This window comes from Saccopteryx leptura, chromosome 8, assembly GCF_036850995.1.
Source record: "Saccopteryx leptura isolate mSacLep1 chromosome 8, mSacLep1_pri_phased_curated, whole genome shotgun sequence".
Classification (NCBI taxonomy): domain Eukaryota; kingdom Metazoa; phylum Chordata; class Mammalia; order Chiroptera; family Emballonuridae; genus Saccopteryx; species Saccopteryx leptura.
The window spans coordinates 42,230,364-42,246,407 of NC_089510.1; the positions used below are offsets into that span (position 1 = coordinate 42,230,364).

At 38.0% G+C, this 16,044-nt stretch overlaps 1 protein-coding gene across 2 annotated transcripts in view; it reads right to left on the reverse strand.

Annotated features, from left to right (window-relative positions):
* The window catches only part of CFAP44 (cilia and flagella associated protein 44), a 168,000-nt gene that overhangs the window by 92,775 nt on the left and 59,181 nt on the right, over positions 1-16,044 (reverse strand). The window contains exons 14-17 of one of the 2 annotated variants that reach the window (XM_066346883.1): positions 14,326-14,535; positions 13,545-13,655; positions 3,986-4,147; positions 1,921-2,166 (exon numbers count right to left, since the gene is read on the reverse strand). In XM_066346883.1, coding sequence (XP_066202980.1) covers positions 1,921-2,166; positions 3,986-4,147; positions 13,545-13,655; positions 14,326-14,535 — 729 coding nt within the window. The remainder of the gene's footprint in view (positions 1-1,920; positions 2,167-3,985; positions 4,148-13,544; positions 13,656-14,325; positions 14,536-16,044) is intronic. The other variant, XM_066346884.1, reaches the window with a different exon arrangement.

The following is a 16,044-nucleotide window of genomic DNA, read 5'->3' on the forward strand; positions in this document are numbered from 1 at the left end:
TATGTGACCTTGAATAATTCACCTAGTCTCTGTATGCTTTGGTTTTTTTCTTGTGTATAAATGCAAAAAGAGCAATTACTTCATAGGGTGGTTGGTGAGATCACTTAGCATGGTGTCTGTACAGGATAAGTTTCCATATTTAGCAAATAAAAATACAGGATGGATGTTAATTTATTGTGGTAATCATTTCACCATATATGTAAATCAAATCATTATGCTGTACACCTTAAACTTATACAGCGCTGTATGTCAATTATACTTTAATAAAACGGGAAAATTTTAAATGCAGGCTGCCCAGTTAACTTTAAATTTCATATAAATAACAAATTTGTTTTCAGTATAAGTATGTCCCATGTTATATTTATCTGGCTACCCTAAGAGTAAGCACTAAATGTGCTTGTTAAAGTATAATTTTTTCATGTATGTTTCAAGAACACTTGAACTCTATTACATTACATTACAGTTTCCATGCCTCTCTCCCACATGATTATGAGGAAACTGCCTGAGGATAGAAACCGTGTCTAATTTATCCCTTTAACCCTTGAACCTCACACAAAAATAGCCATCAATAACTGTTGCATAAAACAGAGAAGACAAACAAAGGGCAAAGGCACTAAAAAGTGAGGTTCTAAGGTGCCTCCATCACTACTTTCTATTCATCTTGCCGCTTGCCCCCTTAGAAGCTGCTGCCCATGATATATTGCTAGAAAAAGTTGAAGCACAGAGAGGTTAAGTATCATCCTCCTTATAGCGATAGCACTTATCTTGCCAGAGATCTGGGCCAGTTATGATTTAGTGATAATCCTTCACATATACTTTTATGTCTATTATTACTTTTTGATGGATAGAATTGAAATTCATGACAAATGTATAAGGAAAGAAACCCTGCTCTGCAATAGATCAATAAAAATGTTTTAGAAAAACAAGAATATATAAGAGGATGTAATTGTCACATCATTATGACAGTTCCTGGTACTTGTCTCGCCAATATCCATTTTTCTATTCTTCTTTATTAGCCAAGCTCCAATTTTGTTCAGGTTGGAAATGTGCCTATCCCTAAAATAGTCATTTTCCCAGACTTCCAAATGTTCACACAGCAGAGTTGTAGATAACAAAATGTAAGCACAAGTCTACTGGATAGCACTGCCATTATTTTCAAAATGCTAATCCTACTGCTCACAAAAATTAGAGGATACAGTGGTCCCTCATCTATCGCATGGAGTAGGTCCCAGAACCCCCCGCCATAAGCAAAAATCCACGAAGTAGCAACCTTATATTTATTTTATTATTTATATATTTTAAGGCTTTATAAACCCTCCCCACACTCTTATAAATCTTTCCCACACTATTATTAATCTTTCCCACACTTGTTTACAGCAAAAATAATTAAAATAAATATACAAAAATACCTATATACCACAAAATCTTGTGATATAGTGAAAAATCCATGATACAAAATTAGATATATACAATTTCAAAATCCACAATACAGTGAGACCATGAAAAGAGAACAGCGATATGGCGAGGGACGACTGTATTTCAAAATGAATATAAAGCTATAAAATATCCCCTAATTTTTGTGAGCAGTAGACTTTCAAAATTTAAAAACAACAGACTCAGCTGGAAAACCCCTTAGCCCTCTGTCCTTTTACCTTCAATTCATCTCCCCTTTGACCTCCCGGAACATGAATGATTGTCATAGATGAAAACAGATATAACAAGTAGACATATAACACATATATTAGGATGATATAAAAATAACTAACTCACATTCATTCTTCAAACTCACTAATAGTATAATAGTTAATAAATGAAGTCTTACCATAAGAGGGAGAAAGTAAAACTGTTTTGGAAAATAACGACTATCAAATATACTGAATTAGGGATGACACAGAAACCATTTCTTACATTATTACTCACCAAAGAAACCCAGAACTTCCCTGGCACAGAGTAAAATCCACAGAGAATGTGACAGGGAGTTGATGGAATAAAGATTTCAGGTAATGGCTCCTCCTCCTCTTCTTCCTCCTCCTCTTCCTCCTCCTCTTCCTTCTGGAATTCCTTTTCTTCATCTCCCATCTCTGCTGCTAGCTGCTTTCTCCTTTCTTCCTTTTGCTTCTCCTTCAACTCCTTTTCTTTCTTTCTCTTTTCAATTTCTATAAATCTCTTTTGGAAAAGAGACAGTAAGTAGATGTGAACACAGATGTAATTTCTCCATTCACTTACACTATTGGGGATGACAAAGAAAGTAGAGGAAAGTAGGGTCCTAGAAAGACTCAGAGCTCTAAAGTAACAAGTAATGTCATTTAAAAATTATGGTCAATGTGGGGATATATTTTTACTATTAAATTTTTCAAATCTTTGGAGTAACTTTATTTCTCTGTTATCTCCATTGAGCCTGGTTTTTACAGAAATTATTTCATTGTTCCCCCCCCCCCCAATAAGCTAAATACAGCCCTGCCCAAGTGACTCAGTGGTAGAGCATCAGCCCAGCATGTGGATGTCCCAGGTACGATTCCAAGTCAGGGCACAAAGGAAAAGCAAGCGTCTGCTTCTCCACCCCTCCCCCTCCCTTCTCTCTCTCTCTCTCTCTCTCTCTCTCTCTCTCTCTCTCTCTTTTCTCTCCCTCTCCCTTTTCCCCTCCGACAGCCATGAACTGGATTGGTTTGAGTGCACCATTCCAGTTGCTGAGGATGGCTCTGTGGAGCCTCTACCTCAGGTACTAAAAATAGCTTGGTTGTAAGCATAGCCCTAGGTGGGCAGAACATTAGCCCCAGATGGGGACTGCCCGATGGATCCTAGTTGGAGCACATGCAGGGGTCTGTCTCTATCTCTCCTCCTCTCACTTGAAAAAAAAAAAAGAGGAAAAAATTAAAAAGAAGCTAAATACAGTTTCTTTCAGAGTCTATCCCTGTCAGCCCATGAATTAAGTAGATTGAAATAGTATGAGGGAAATTGTTTATATTTTTAGTAAAACTGTGATCTAGGCCACTGGTCCCCAACCCCCAGGCCACAGACTGGTACTGGTCCATGGGCCATTTGGTACCGGTCCGCAGAGAAAGAATAAATAACTTACATTATTTCTGTTTTATTTATATTTAAGTCTGAACAATGTTTTATTTTTTTTTAATGACCAGATTCCCTCTGTTACATCCGTCTAAGACTCACTCTTGACGCTTGTCTCGTAAGTCCGACAATTATATTTTAAAATAGCACAGTTTTACGCTGGTCGCATAATTTTATTTTGTGCATTTATCCATCCCACCCTAAAGGCCGATCCGTGAAATATTTTCTGACATTAAACCGGTCCGTGGCCCAAAAAAGGTTGGGGACCACTGATCTAGGCCCTCAGCATGTCAACTGGCTATTGCAAAAGGCCACTAACACTGGCATTCCTACCTCTAATCTTTTGCTTTTTTATTCTGTTTATCTCTCGGAATTATCTTCCTAATTTATATGATCTCATCGCATCAGTCCCCTCCTCAAAAACTCACAATTGATCCCAATGGTCTAAGAAATAAATTGAAAGAACTGACACATTTTGGCTAGTATTAAAGAAGTCCCATGTGTTGGACACAGACTCTTACCACATCCCACCACAAACTGCATGCTGTTTCACCAGTCCATTCTTTATTTCCCCAAAACTCCAAATACAAGTCTGCCTTGCCGTGGGACGGTCTCCCAGCTTTTACTGCCTTCCTCCTCATCTTTATCCTTTCAAAATTCTTTTCATTCTGCATGTCACCTCCATATATTTATCTTTGACTTCCTCTCATCCTTCCAACAGAATTATATATTCTTTTCTCTGCATGCTCCTAAAGTTCTTTTCTTTACATTGTGATTTTAATATCTATTTACTACTGTTTTCCAATACAGGGTCTGTGTCTTATTTTTCTTTGTATTATCCCAGCACTTAACATAGGATATTTTATATCCTAAGAAAGCAGAAAATATTAAAAGATAAAGCATCAAGGATATCTCATACCAGTATCTTAGATTTGACACTGGAGAAATGGAAACATTTTATGCACATGTCTTTGATTTCATAGGACACTGCATCTTGATCCTGTACCTCCTCCTTTATAGTTGGGAGTGGAGCTTCAAGGACATAGCCATTCTCACAGAAAATCAGTAAAGTACTTTTAGGCTAAAAAAGATTCAACAAACACATCATTTACATTTAGACAAATTTTTAGAGGCACAATTCAAAAGGATTACAAACCTGAGAAAATATAACTGCTATGTATACTAACCATTTTTGAAGCATACTTAATTCCTCACTGCAGTTATTAATCACTATATATAATTATTGATACCAATTATTATATTATTATTCATTAATAAGTTAAGTGTTAAAATCAGATTTAGATTTGTTTCCCTTATAGATGCCATACATATTTTCGGAGCCAAAAATGTGATTGTAAATATGCTAGCCTAACGGGCACAATATTAAAATTAGGGAGAATCTGCTGTGTGTGGATGGCATATACACTCTCAGCTTCCTTTGATGGATCAGTCTCCCTCATTCTGAGTTCATTAAATGTAAATGTTTCCAAGGTTTTTGTCCTTTTTCCTCTTCATAAACATTTTCTGGAAAATCTTTTAGCCAACTCAAGGTTTCATAACCACTGACATGCAATTAAATTCCAAATTATTCTCTCTAGCCCTGACCAGTCTCTTGAGCTCCAAAATCATGTATTTAATTAACCTTATATAGCAGGACCTTATCTTGATATTTCCTAGATAATTTATTCAAAATGTTTACTTATTTAGCTATTTTGTTCTATAGTTATTTCTTACATGACTATCAAGTACTCAGCATTTTGTAAAGTGCAAGGCGTAAAAGTATATAAAGAAAAAATGGTATAGTTTCTGCCACTATAGAGCTTACCTTCAATGGGAGAGCCCGTCATTTAACAAATCACACAAATCAATGTAAATGATAACTGCAACAGTGTGGCAGAGGTGCCACAAGTGTAAGGTTGTACAAAGCTTCCTGAGGAGGTGGTACCTATGCTTCAGGTGAAGGATGAGTAGAAGATAATTAGACAACAAGGGAAGGGTGGAGAGAATATCTTATGTAAAGGAAATAAGCTATGCAAATATTGTGAAACCCACTGGGCTTACAAGGAACTTGTGGGCTTGGATGGCATCACCTATGTCAAGAGAACAGAGTGAGAGGAGAGGCTGGGATAGAGCCTTAAGGAAACACTTAGTGGCTGGGTGACAAGGACTGAGAAGGAATAATTACAAGATTCAAGAGAGAGAACCATGAGAGAAAAATGTCACAAAGTCAAATGGATATGGTATTTCAAAGAGAAAATAAGGGTCAATAGGATCTAATGAGGCTACGAGGTCAAAAAGATAAGAAGTAAACATGTTAAGGGCTTATCATTAGTGTCTTTAGAAGAGATGATTTGGTGGACTCATGAGACCTGAAACTGGTAAGGGAGTGTCAAGGAGACAGTAAGATATAAGGAAATAGAGTTTATGGAAATAACCAATCCTCTTGAAAAAAAAAAATGTAGGAGAAGAAAGATGAAGCTGTAGTTAGAGGAGAACATGATGTCAAGGAATTTGTTTCTAAGTAGGAGAGACTTGAACATATTTAAATACTGCTGGAAATGATCCAATAAACAGGTGAGGTTAAATTTGTATGATAGAAAACAAACGAAAAAAATAGTGTGAAATTTTGGGGAAAAAAAAGGGGGGTGAAGAGATTAGAATCTAAAGGTCAGCAGGCAGAAGTGGCCTCAAGTAGGAAGAAAGACAGTGTGTCTATGGTAAAAGAAAAGAAAGGGAAGAGGAGCAGGTGGATGCAGAGGTAGTAGATTTTATACTGGTAGTATGACAGTGAAGGAGGTCCTATCCGAGGGCTCCTAGTTTTACTCTGAAATAAGGATGCTGAGCATGAGAGTGATAGTTGGAGGCTTGATGTTTTGAGAACAGGAAAAGTTTTAAAATGGTCATTGTGGGTGAGAGATGAAGGTGATAGGAGCAGTTATAGGATTTCTAAACTATCCCCTGGACTGTTTTAAGGCCATTTGAATCACTAGATTCATTAGGACCTACTTGTCCCTGATGCATCTTCCCAGATGTCATTGGCTGATCTCTGCAGGTAAATCTAAATCAGTTGGGTGCATTCAGGGGATAAATTTTTGCAATGTAGGTATGAAGAAAAGAAAGAGGGACAGGAAGATCAAGGCTTTGGAAGAATGTTATTTATCCATGTTGAAATGAATAATTGCGCTGGCATGTGGATGTCTCAGGGTTCCATTGCCAATCAGGGCATACAGGAGAAACAACCATCTGCTTCTCCACTCCTACGCCTCCAGCTTCTCTCTCTCTCCCTCTCCCGCAGCCATAGTTTGATTGGTTCGAGTGCATCAGCCCTGGGTGCTGAGAATGGCTCCATGGAGCCTCCACCTCAGGCACTAAAAATAGCTCAGTTGCAAGCATGGCCCAAGATGAGTATAATATCAGCCCCAGACAGGGGCTGCCAAGTAGATAGATCTCTGTTGGGGCACATGCGGGAATCTGTCTCTCTATCTTCCCTCCTCTCACTTTGAAAAAGAAGGGGAAAAATAAATAATCATGAAATTTGAGTTGGACATGGACAAAAGTTAAGAGAAGAATGGACTAATGGGTGAGAGAAAGCAAATGGTGAATAAACAAGAGGTTCCTGTGACACAGAGAATAAGTAAAACAGGAGCAGCCAACTGAACAGGCTGAAAGGGAGAGAGATTGAGGTCAGAATGTGAGATATTTAAATATTCAACATTTATGGTTGAGTTCTTACAAGTTGTGGCCTGAATTGTGTCACCCCACAAAATTTATACATAGAAGTCTAACCCTTCGCTCTAAGAATGTGACTATATCTAAAGATAGGGACTTTAAGCAAGTAATAATGTTAAAATAATGCCATTAGGGTGGTCTCTAATCCAAAATGACTGGTATCCTTATAAGAAGAGGAAATTAGGACAGAAAGAAATGACCATGTGAGGACATAGTGAGAAGGGGTCATCTACAAGACAAGGCAAGAAGCTTCAGAAAAAAGTAAACCTATCAGCCCTTGACCTTGCATAAAGAACAGTGAGAAAATAAATTTGTGTTGTCTAAGCACCCAGACTGTGGTATTTTGTTATGAAAGCCCTAGAAAACTAATGAACTCGTGGTAACAGTGCCCAGTAAGTGGCTATGAAAGTGTGTGAATGAACTAAAACTGTTATGGAAAATGAGGCGGTCAAGAAACTTAGAGGCTGACACTGTTCAATCAGTTATACACATGGTATTAATATCATTCAAAATAATTTTTTGTACTTGAAGAGAAAGTGAACTATATTCTTAAGATTTTAATAAAGGAGCAAGTTTTACCAGGTGATCAGAGGACAACAGAATTATAAAGAAAGAGAAAATGATACAGCTGAATTAGATCAAAGGAGCAGTGTTTATATCTTAATGAGTTTCCAGTCATAAAAGTAACATATAAATTTTGTCACAAATGAATACTACAGGGTGTTGTCAGTAGCTTGGCAATTGGTGAGGAACCCAGATCTCTCCCTGTGAAGCTAGTTGGACAGCTATAATACAACAAAGGAATCCCTTGCCCAACACACAAACATGCCTGAGGGATCCCTGCATTACATCACCTAAAGGTGGGACCATGGAGCAAACAGCAGAGGTGGGGGTCGTGGTTAAGGACAGGGACAGGAGCCACAGATGCAATCTGGCATCCCCCGTTGCAGTCCCAGCAGACGTAATAGCAGTGAAGGGCCAGGGTGCAATCCCCATGGGACAAATCAGAGAAGCAGAGCCAGCAGTCAGGCCTGGGTGGCCAGCGCACATTGAGTCTGAGCCCGGATGAGGGGAAGAGAAGCAGTGCAAAGGGTAGCAGCATTCCACAAACTGCCATCACCTGACAAATCTTCAGATGTGGGAACGACTCCTTGATCTTCTGTGGCTTTAGAATATAATTCTTTTTCAAGAGAGTAAAAGGGTAGTCATTTATTATTTTTTTTTATTGATTTTAGAGAGAGAGGTAGGGAGAGAGAGACAGGACAGAAACATAGATCTGCTTCTGTGTGTGCCCTGACTGGGGATCAAACTTGCAACCTCTATGCTTCAGAGCGATGCTCTAACCCACCAAGCTATCTGGCCAGGGCTGGGTAGTCATATATTGAGTCAGTGAAGATACAGTCCACCACATCTACGACAATAAGGTAACCAGACATATGGAGAAACAAGACACCAAGAGTGAGAGTCAACAAAACAAGGATAATACAGAAAAAAAAATCCATAAAGACTTCAGAAATTAAAATTATCAAACACGACACCACAAACAATTATGTTTACTATGATTAAAGAAAAACTTAAAATATCTATAGAAAACAAAGAAGAATAACATCTAAGACTAATTAAAAGAACCAAATAAAACTGCAAAGAATAAAAAAGTTGAAATTAAGCTCAAAACGGGTGGCTTTAATATCAGATAATTGGAGAGATAATTAGTAGAAAATAGATTCTTAAAAATCTGTATAATAGAGAGAGATTTTTTTAAGCTAGAAAATACAGAAGATAGGGTAAGAAGTTTAGAGAATAAGATTGAAAGATCATAACACCTATCTGATTAGGGTCTGAGAGAGAGGGTGGGGCAAAAATGGAACATTTCAAGACAAAGTGGCTAAATTTTTCCAAAATTGATATGAGTAACAAAACAATGAATTCAAGCACCTACATACATTAGAATAAAATTAAAGAACACAAAAAAAGAAAAGAAAAAATTCTAAATACAGCCAAAACAAATAAATAAAGCAAACTAACCTCAAAGGAATAATAACACCAACAGGTAATAGAAGCTATGAAAGTTAGAAGGCACCAGAATGACATTTTAAATGAGCTGAAAGAAAAAATTACTGCTACCTAGAATTCTATGCCAGTAAGGAAAAAACAAAAACAAAAAACCATCAATAATGAAAGACCAAAATAAAAATTGAAAGAGCTTACCAAAAGCAGACCTGCAGTAAAAAAGTTTTGGAGAATGTATTTTATACAGAAGTAAATATTCCTAGATGCAATAAGGAATAAAGAGTAAAGAAAGTGGTCAATATATGGAAATTCTTAGTAAACTTTTTTTTTTTTTTTTACAGAGACAGAGAGAGAGTCAGAGTGAGGGATAGACAGGGACAGACAGACAGGAACGGAGAGATGAGAAGCATCAATCATTAGTTTTTCATTGCGCATTGCGACACCTTAGTTGTTCATTGATTGCTTTCTCATATGTGCCTTGACCATGGGCCTTTAGCAGACCGAGCAACCCCTTGCTTGAGCCAAGGACCTTGGGTCCAAGCTGGTGAATTTTTGCTCAAACCAGATGAGCCCACGCTGAAGCTGAAAACCTCAGGGTCTCGAACCTGGGTCTTCCGCATCCCAGTCCAACACTCTATCCACTGCGCCACCACCTGGTCAGGCTCTTAGTGAACTTAAATTGAATATATCCTGTGAAATTTTAAAATATTTATTTAATTTTTTTGGTGACAGAGAGAGGGAAATATAGGGACAGACAGGCAGGAATAGAGAGAGATGAGAAGCATCAATTCTTTGTTGCTCATGGACTGCTTTCCCGTATGTGCCTTGACCTGGGGGCTACAGCAGAGTGAGTGACCCCTTGCTCAAGCCAGCAACCTTGGCCTTCAAGCCAGTGACCTTTGGGCTCAAGCCAGCGACCATGGGGTCATGTCTATGATTCCACACTCAAACCTACAACCCGCACTTAAGCTGGTGAGCCCACGCTCAAGCCAGCAACCCCACGCTCAAGCCAGCAACCTCAGGGTTTTGAACCTGAGTCCTCCACGTCTCAGTCCGATGTTCTATCCACTGTGCCACCACGTGGTCAGGTAAAATATTTATATTTTTTAACATTATGCGATAGTGTTATTTTTGAAATACACAACGATGGAATATCGTTCTAGAAGAAAGGTAGAGGGAAGGTCCTATGTTAACTGCATTGTCTGGTAAAAGGGTAAAGAATTAACATTAAATTTTCATGAGTTAAGGATATATGTAAAATGTCAAGGAACCATTGAAAGAATAGAAACAGATGTGTAATCTCCAATTAGTAGAAGTAAAAGTAGAATTAAAAAATCAGTTCAGATGAAGACAAATAAGGCAAGAAAAATAAAGAAAATAAGCGTCAAAAAGAAAGCACAGAAGCGTTAATCATGAATGTCATGGAGCCTGAGAGATCCCCTTGGTCTCTTCTCTTGAAATTTCAACAATTTGAACAGCTATAACTCAACAAAGGATTCCCTGCTCAAAATACAAACACATCTGAAAGATCTGCAGACAGAAACATCTGAAGGAAGGCAAGCAGGAGCAAACCGGGGAGGTGAGAAGGAAGAGAGCTCAAAGGTGTCACAGATGCAGCCCTACAGCAGGTCTCAGCCCAGAGGGGGAAGGAATTAAGTTGTGCATGGGCACTCTTTCAGCCAGGAGAAGCAAGAGATTCTGTGGGCATTCCTGCAGGAGTAGGCAGTATGAGCTGCAGCTGAGCTCAGTGATTAAAAATATAAATAACAAAATGAAAAATGAATATCTATCAGTTACTTTAAATGCAAATTGATTAAGTGCTCCAATCAAAAGATATACAGTGGCTGAATGGATAATAAAATAAGACACATACACTGTTCACAAGAGACTGACTTCAAAGCAGAAGACACACAGAGACAGAAAGTAAAGGGATAGAAAAAGGTATTTCATGAAAATGGAAACAAAATAAAATGTTAGAATAGCAATACTTCCACTACACAAAATGAACTTTAAAACAAAGGCTATAGTAAGAGACAAAGAAGGACCCAGCAATTCCATGTTTGGGTATTTATCTGAAGAAACCCAAACTGTCAACAAAACAAATAGGCAACCAACTAAATGGGAGATGATATTTTCAAACAGCTCAGATAAGGGACTAATATCCAAAATATATAAAGAACTCACAAAACTCAGCAACAAACAATCAAGTAAAAAAATGAAAAGAGGACATGAACAGACACTTCTCACAAAAAGAAATACAAATGGCCAATAGATATATGAAAAAATGCTCATCATCACTAAGTATTTGAGAAATGCAAATGAAAACAATGAGATACCACCTCACACCTGTTACATTAGCTATTATCAACAAGACAGGTAATAACAAGTGCTGGAGAGGCTGTGGAGAAAAGGGAACCTTCATTCATAGTTGGTGGGAATGTAAATTAATGCAACCATTATGAAAGAAAGTATGGTGGTTCCTCAAAATATTAAGAATAGAACTACCACATGACCCAGCAATCCCTCTACTGGGTATATACTCACAAAACTTGAAAACATGGGTACGTAAAGACACATGCACCTCCATGTTTATCGCAACATTGTTCACAGTGGCCAAGACATGGAAACAGCCAAAATGCCCTTCAATAGAGGACTGGATAAAGAAGATGTGGTACATATATACAATGGAATACTACTCAGCCATAGGAAATGATGACATAGTATCGACAACATGAATGGACCTTGATAACATTATACCGAGTGAAATAAGTAAATCAGAAAAAACTAAGAATTGTATGATTCCATACATAGGTGGGACACAAAATTGAGACTCATGGACATAGACAGGGCTGCAGTGGTTACCAGGGGGAAGGGAAAGGTGGAGAGGGAGGGGGAAGGGCTTAAAGAGAAACAAAATATAAGGTGACAGAGGATGATTTGACTTTGGGTGATGGGTATACAACATAACTGACTATCCAAAGGATGTGGAGATGTTTTCTCTAAATCTAGGTACTCTGATTGACCAATATCACCCTGTTAAATTTAATTGTCTAAATAAAAAAATTAAATAAGCCTGACCAGGCGGTGGCACAGTGGATAGAGCATCCAACTGAGATGCAAAAGACCCAGGTTCGAGACTCCGAGGTCGCCAGCTTGAGCGCGGGAGAATCTGGTTTGAGCAAAGCTCACCAGCTTGGATCCAAAGTCGCTGGCTCGAGCAAGGGGTTACTCGGTCTGCTGAAGGCCCGTGGTCAAGGCACATATGAGAAAGCAAATAATGAACAACTAAGGTGTCTCAACAAAAAACTGATGATTGATGCTTCTCATCTCTCTCCGTTCCTGTCTGTCTGTCCCTGTCTATCCCTCTCTCTGACTCTCTCTCTGTCTCTCTGTAACAAAAAAAAAAAAATTAAATAAAAAAAGCTTAAAAAATAAGAAAAGAAAAAACATATGCATCCATATATTCATTGCATATTTACAATAACCAAGATATGGAAGCAACCTAAGTGTTCATCAGTAGATGAATAGATAAAGAAGTACTGCATATATACAATAAAATGTGACTCAGTCATAAAAAGGAATGAAATCTTGCCATCTGCAACAACATGGTGAATGTAGAGGGTACTGTGCTGAGTAAAATAAGTCAGACAGAGAAAGACAAATGCCATATAATTTCACTTATATGTGGAGTTTAACAAAACAAAATAAACGAGCAGATCAGCAGCAGACTCATAGATAAAAAGAACATTTTGAGGGTTCCCAGAAGGGGAGGGTTAGGAGATAGGTAAAAAAGGTGAAGGGATTAAGAAGTACAAATTGGTAGTTACAGAATAGTCATGGGGATGTAAAGTACAGCATAAGAAATAGGGTCAATAATACTGTAATAACTATGTATGATGTCAGATGGGTACTAGATTTACTGGGGTGATCAGTTTGTGAGTTATATAAATATCCAATCACTGTTTTGTACACCTAAAACTAATATAATATTGTATGTCAACTGTAATTAAAAATAAAAAAGTTTTTAAAAACAATAAGCACTGTTAATTTTAAAAGATATTTTCTAGATACTAATATATTTTATAGTCTTTTTCTTTAGAAGATCTTAAAACAGATTATAGATGTGACCCCAATAATCCTGACCTCACTTCTATGCAGTTCACCAGTAGTACTATTATCCTGGAATCTAGCACAGTACCTGGTTTAGATATTCAATCGCTATTCTGATGATTGAATTACCCTATGCTCAAACTTAGGGAAATTATAGGCATTGAACAAGAATAGTAATCAATACTAAATCTCTAGTTGTTGTTGGGAAAGAGGCAATGGAAGATTAGAAGAGAAAATGGAGGTAGAATGGAGGCAGAAGAGAGGTAAAGAGATAAAAGATGATACAGGTACACTCAGACCTTAGAACAGAACTTGTGAATGTCAGAAGGACTGACATATGTATGGTATTACATATCTGGCTAACGGCACCATTGTTGAAGCAAAGCCTGATATAACCCAGTGTTTTCTGAGGGGACTGCGGGCAACTAATTAAAAGATAGAACAGAGGGGCAGTAGTGAGCAGAGTATGACATTCCACGGACATACTAATAGGCAAGTTGCACAGCATCTTGGTAACTCAATGCAGGACCCAGGAGCAGGGCTAACAGTTGCACCTGCTATTCTCCATTAGATCATTTTATTATGTAGTAATTAAAATGTATGCATAGAGATAAATAATAATTACTTACATGAGAGTTTGTAGACCACATTAACTGGCAAACAGGTCCAGGAGTATTAATATAACCAATTGGTTTATAATTCTCTTCCACTTCAAAGAAGAACACAGTTTTATCTTTACTCTAAGAAAATGAGAAATATTAGCCAAACATATATTATAAAATCCATTCCATAGAGTAGAAAGAAGCATTTAATAGCCATGGCATACCCACTCTACACTTATACCTACATGTACACTTATACCTGCAATGATCACATGTCCCAGATTATTCTGGGAAAATTCTTATTTCAAATATTTACTTCATTTTCCCCATGAAAACACTTGACAAACTATGTGGTTCTGTAAAAACAATCACCATACCTGTACATAAGATTAATTCAGAAAAAAATTCTACAATGCCAATGCCCTCCTATTAATGCACAAAGAATATTCATAGTCATTCTCTTCATTTATGGCAGTTCTTTCCACAATGCTATAAAATATTGCTTACACATCAAACATCTTGATGATTCCCAGCTGAAATTTTCTATTAACTTGATTACACATCAAACATCTTGATGATTCCCAGCTGAAATTTTCTATTAACTTAAGCATTAGAATTCTAATTTGTAAGAATATTTCAAAATGTCATGCACAGGCCATATTTAAAAAGATATGAATAAAAAGAAAGCAAAATATGGATATGTTCTCAGAAATGAGTATTAGCAAATAAGGCATCATTAAGTAGGAAGACTAATAAGACAAGGTTAACCATGAAAGTTCAATAGGAAACAAAATAATCTGCTACTCACCCCTGTGGCTAGAATTTCTCCATCACGTTCAAAAGCTAAAGCAGTGACATGAGCAGTATGGGGTTTGAAAACATGTTTCAGATGAAGATCTGCATCCAAAAACTTCTTCCGTCCTGCGTAAATGGTGAGCCCTTTTGGATCATGAAGTTCAAGAATTCGAACAACCCCATCTTCAAATCCCACAATAATCTGTCCTCCAGAGTGGCATACCTTGGACAAAAATTAAACACAAACTACCTGAAATTAGTGGATTAGGAAAGGTGTACTACATAACAGATACTTCTTTGTTCAGTTCTTATACCACTTTCTGGTCACCTCCATCTGTTCTAGGACAGATCCTGTCACTGCTGATTATGAGACAGATAAACGATGGCATTTCAAACACTTGATGAGCAAATGTTGGTGGAGTGTCTGTTTACCACACGTCTGGTACCTATCACCAGCAACTCAAGAGGGAGCAGAAGAAACAGTCTCAGTCCTGGTTTCACAGAATTTATGGTCTAGTGGGGAAGACAGACATTAATCACACTAATGAGGAGGAACTAAGAACTGAAAAAAGTGCTAAGGGAAAGAAACATATTCTTTCAGAATATATAAAAATGAAAGCTGTCCTAGTCTGAGGACTTCCTTAAGGAAGAGATGGTGGAGCCGAGATCAGAAAAAGGCTCGGGAAATAACGAACAGCAAGGTGGGAGAACCACTCTGGGGGAGGATATAATGTATGCAAAGCTCACAAGGCAGTAAAGAAAGTAATTGAGGAAAGAGTTATAATTTGACTCGAGCAGACTGAGCGAGGGAGCAGAGCCTCCACAAGAGGCTGGGAGGGAGCTGAGCAGGCACCAGGTCACAAGTGCTTTCCTGTCACACTAGACATAGCCTTCATCCCAAGAAGTCATCAAAAGGTTTGTAGTTGGTTGGGGGCTGGGAGTGGGTAGTAAAATGATCAAATTTGCTATTTCAGAAAAGCCACCCTTGATGTTGTGTAGAAAGTAGACCTGAGATGGCCTGAGAGGATGCAAGGAGACCTTTGGGGAGTCTTTTGAAGAGATGGCTGCTGTACTATAGGAGAATGATCATGGTCACTTGGTCTGAGGTGTTGTAGCCGAGATGAGGGATGTAGACATATTTTAGTAAGAATGGCTCTATTGGTAATGACTGGATATGGAAAGTGAGGCAGAGGGAGGTGTCATGGACACTAAGATACACACTGAGTCTTGGCCATGTTGAGTTTGAGGCCCCCTAGAGATCTCAAAGTAGAGATGACATACAGTCTGCCACTTAGAGGAAAAGTCAGGGCTGGAGATACAAGTCTAGCAATGTCTGAATGTGCTAAAAACATTAACTTAATGTGCTGAATGTTGTCTTCAATAAAATGCATTCAGGAGAGGGGCGATAGTCCTGGTTTTCTTTAAAACAGAGTGATCTTCCCTGAGGCCAGACAATTATGAGAGTTTTGAGAATAAGAAAACTGTACTGCACTCAACTCCAGTTGAATGTTAGTAAATGATTGTTGAATGAACAAGTGTCTAAATGTATCAGTAACTGTAGAGGCACTGGAGGTACAGCATAGGTATGGTTGTCACATGGAGGAATGAAGTCTTGTGGAAGGACAGACAATAAAGCAAATCATCTTAGTATGCTGTGGTAAGTGCTGTAAGAGAAGTATATACACAATCCTCAACAAACAAACAACAAGGAACAGAGGGAGGAACACTTAGC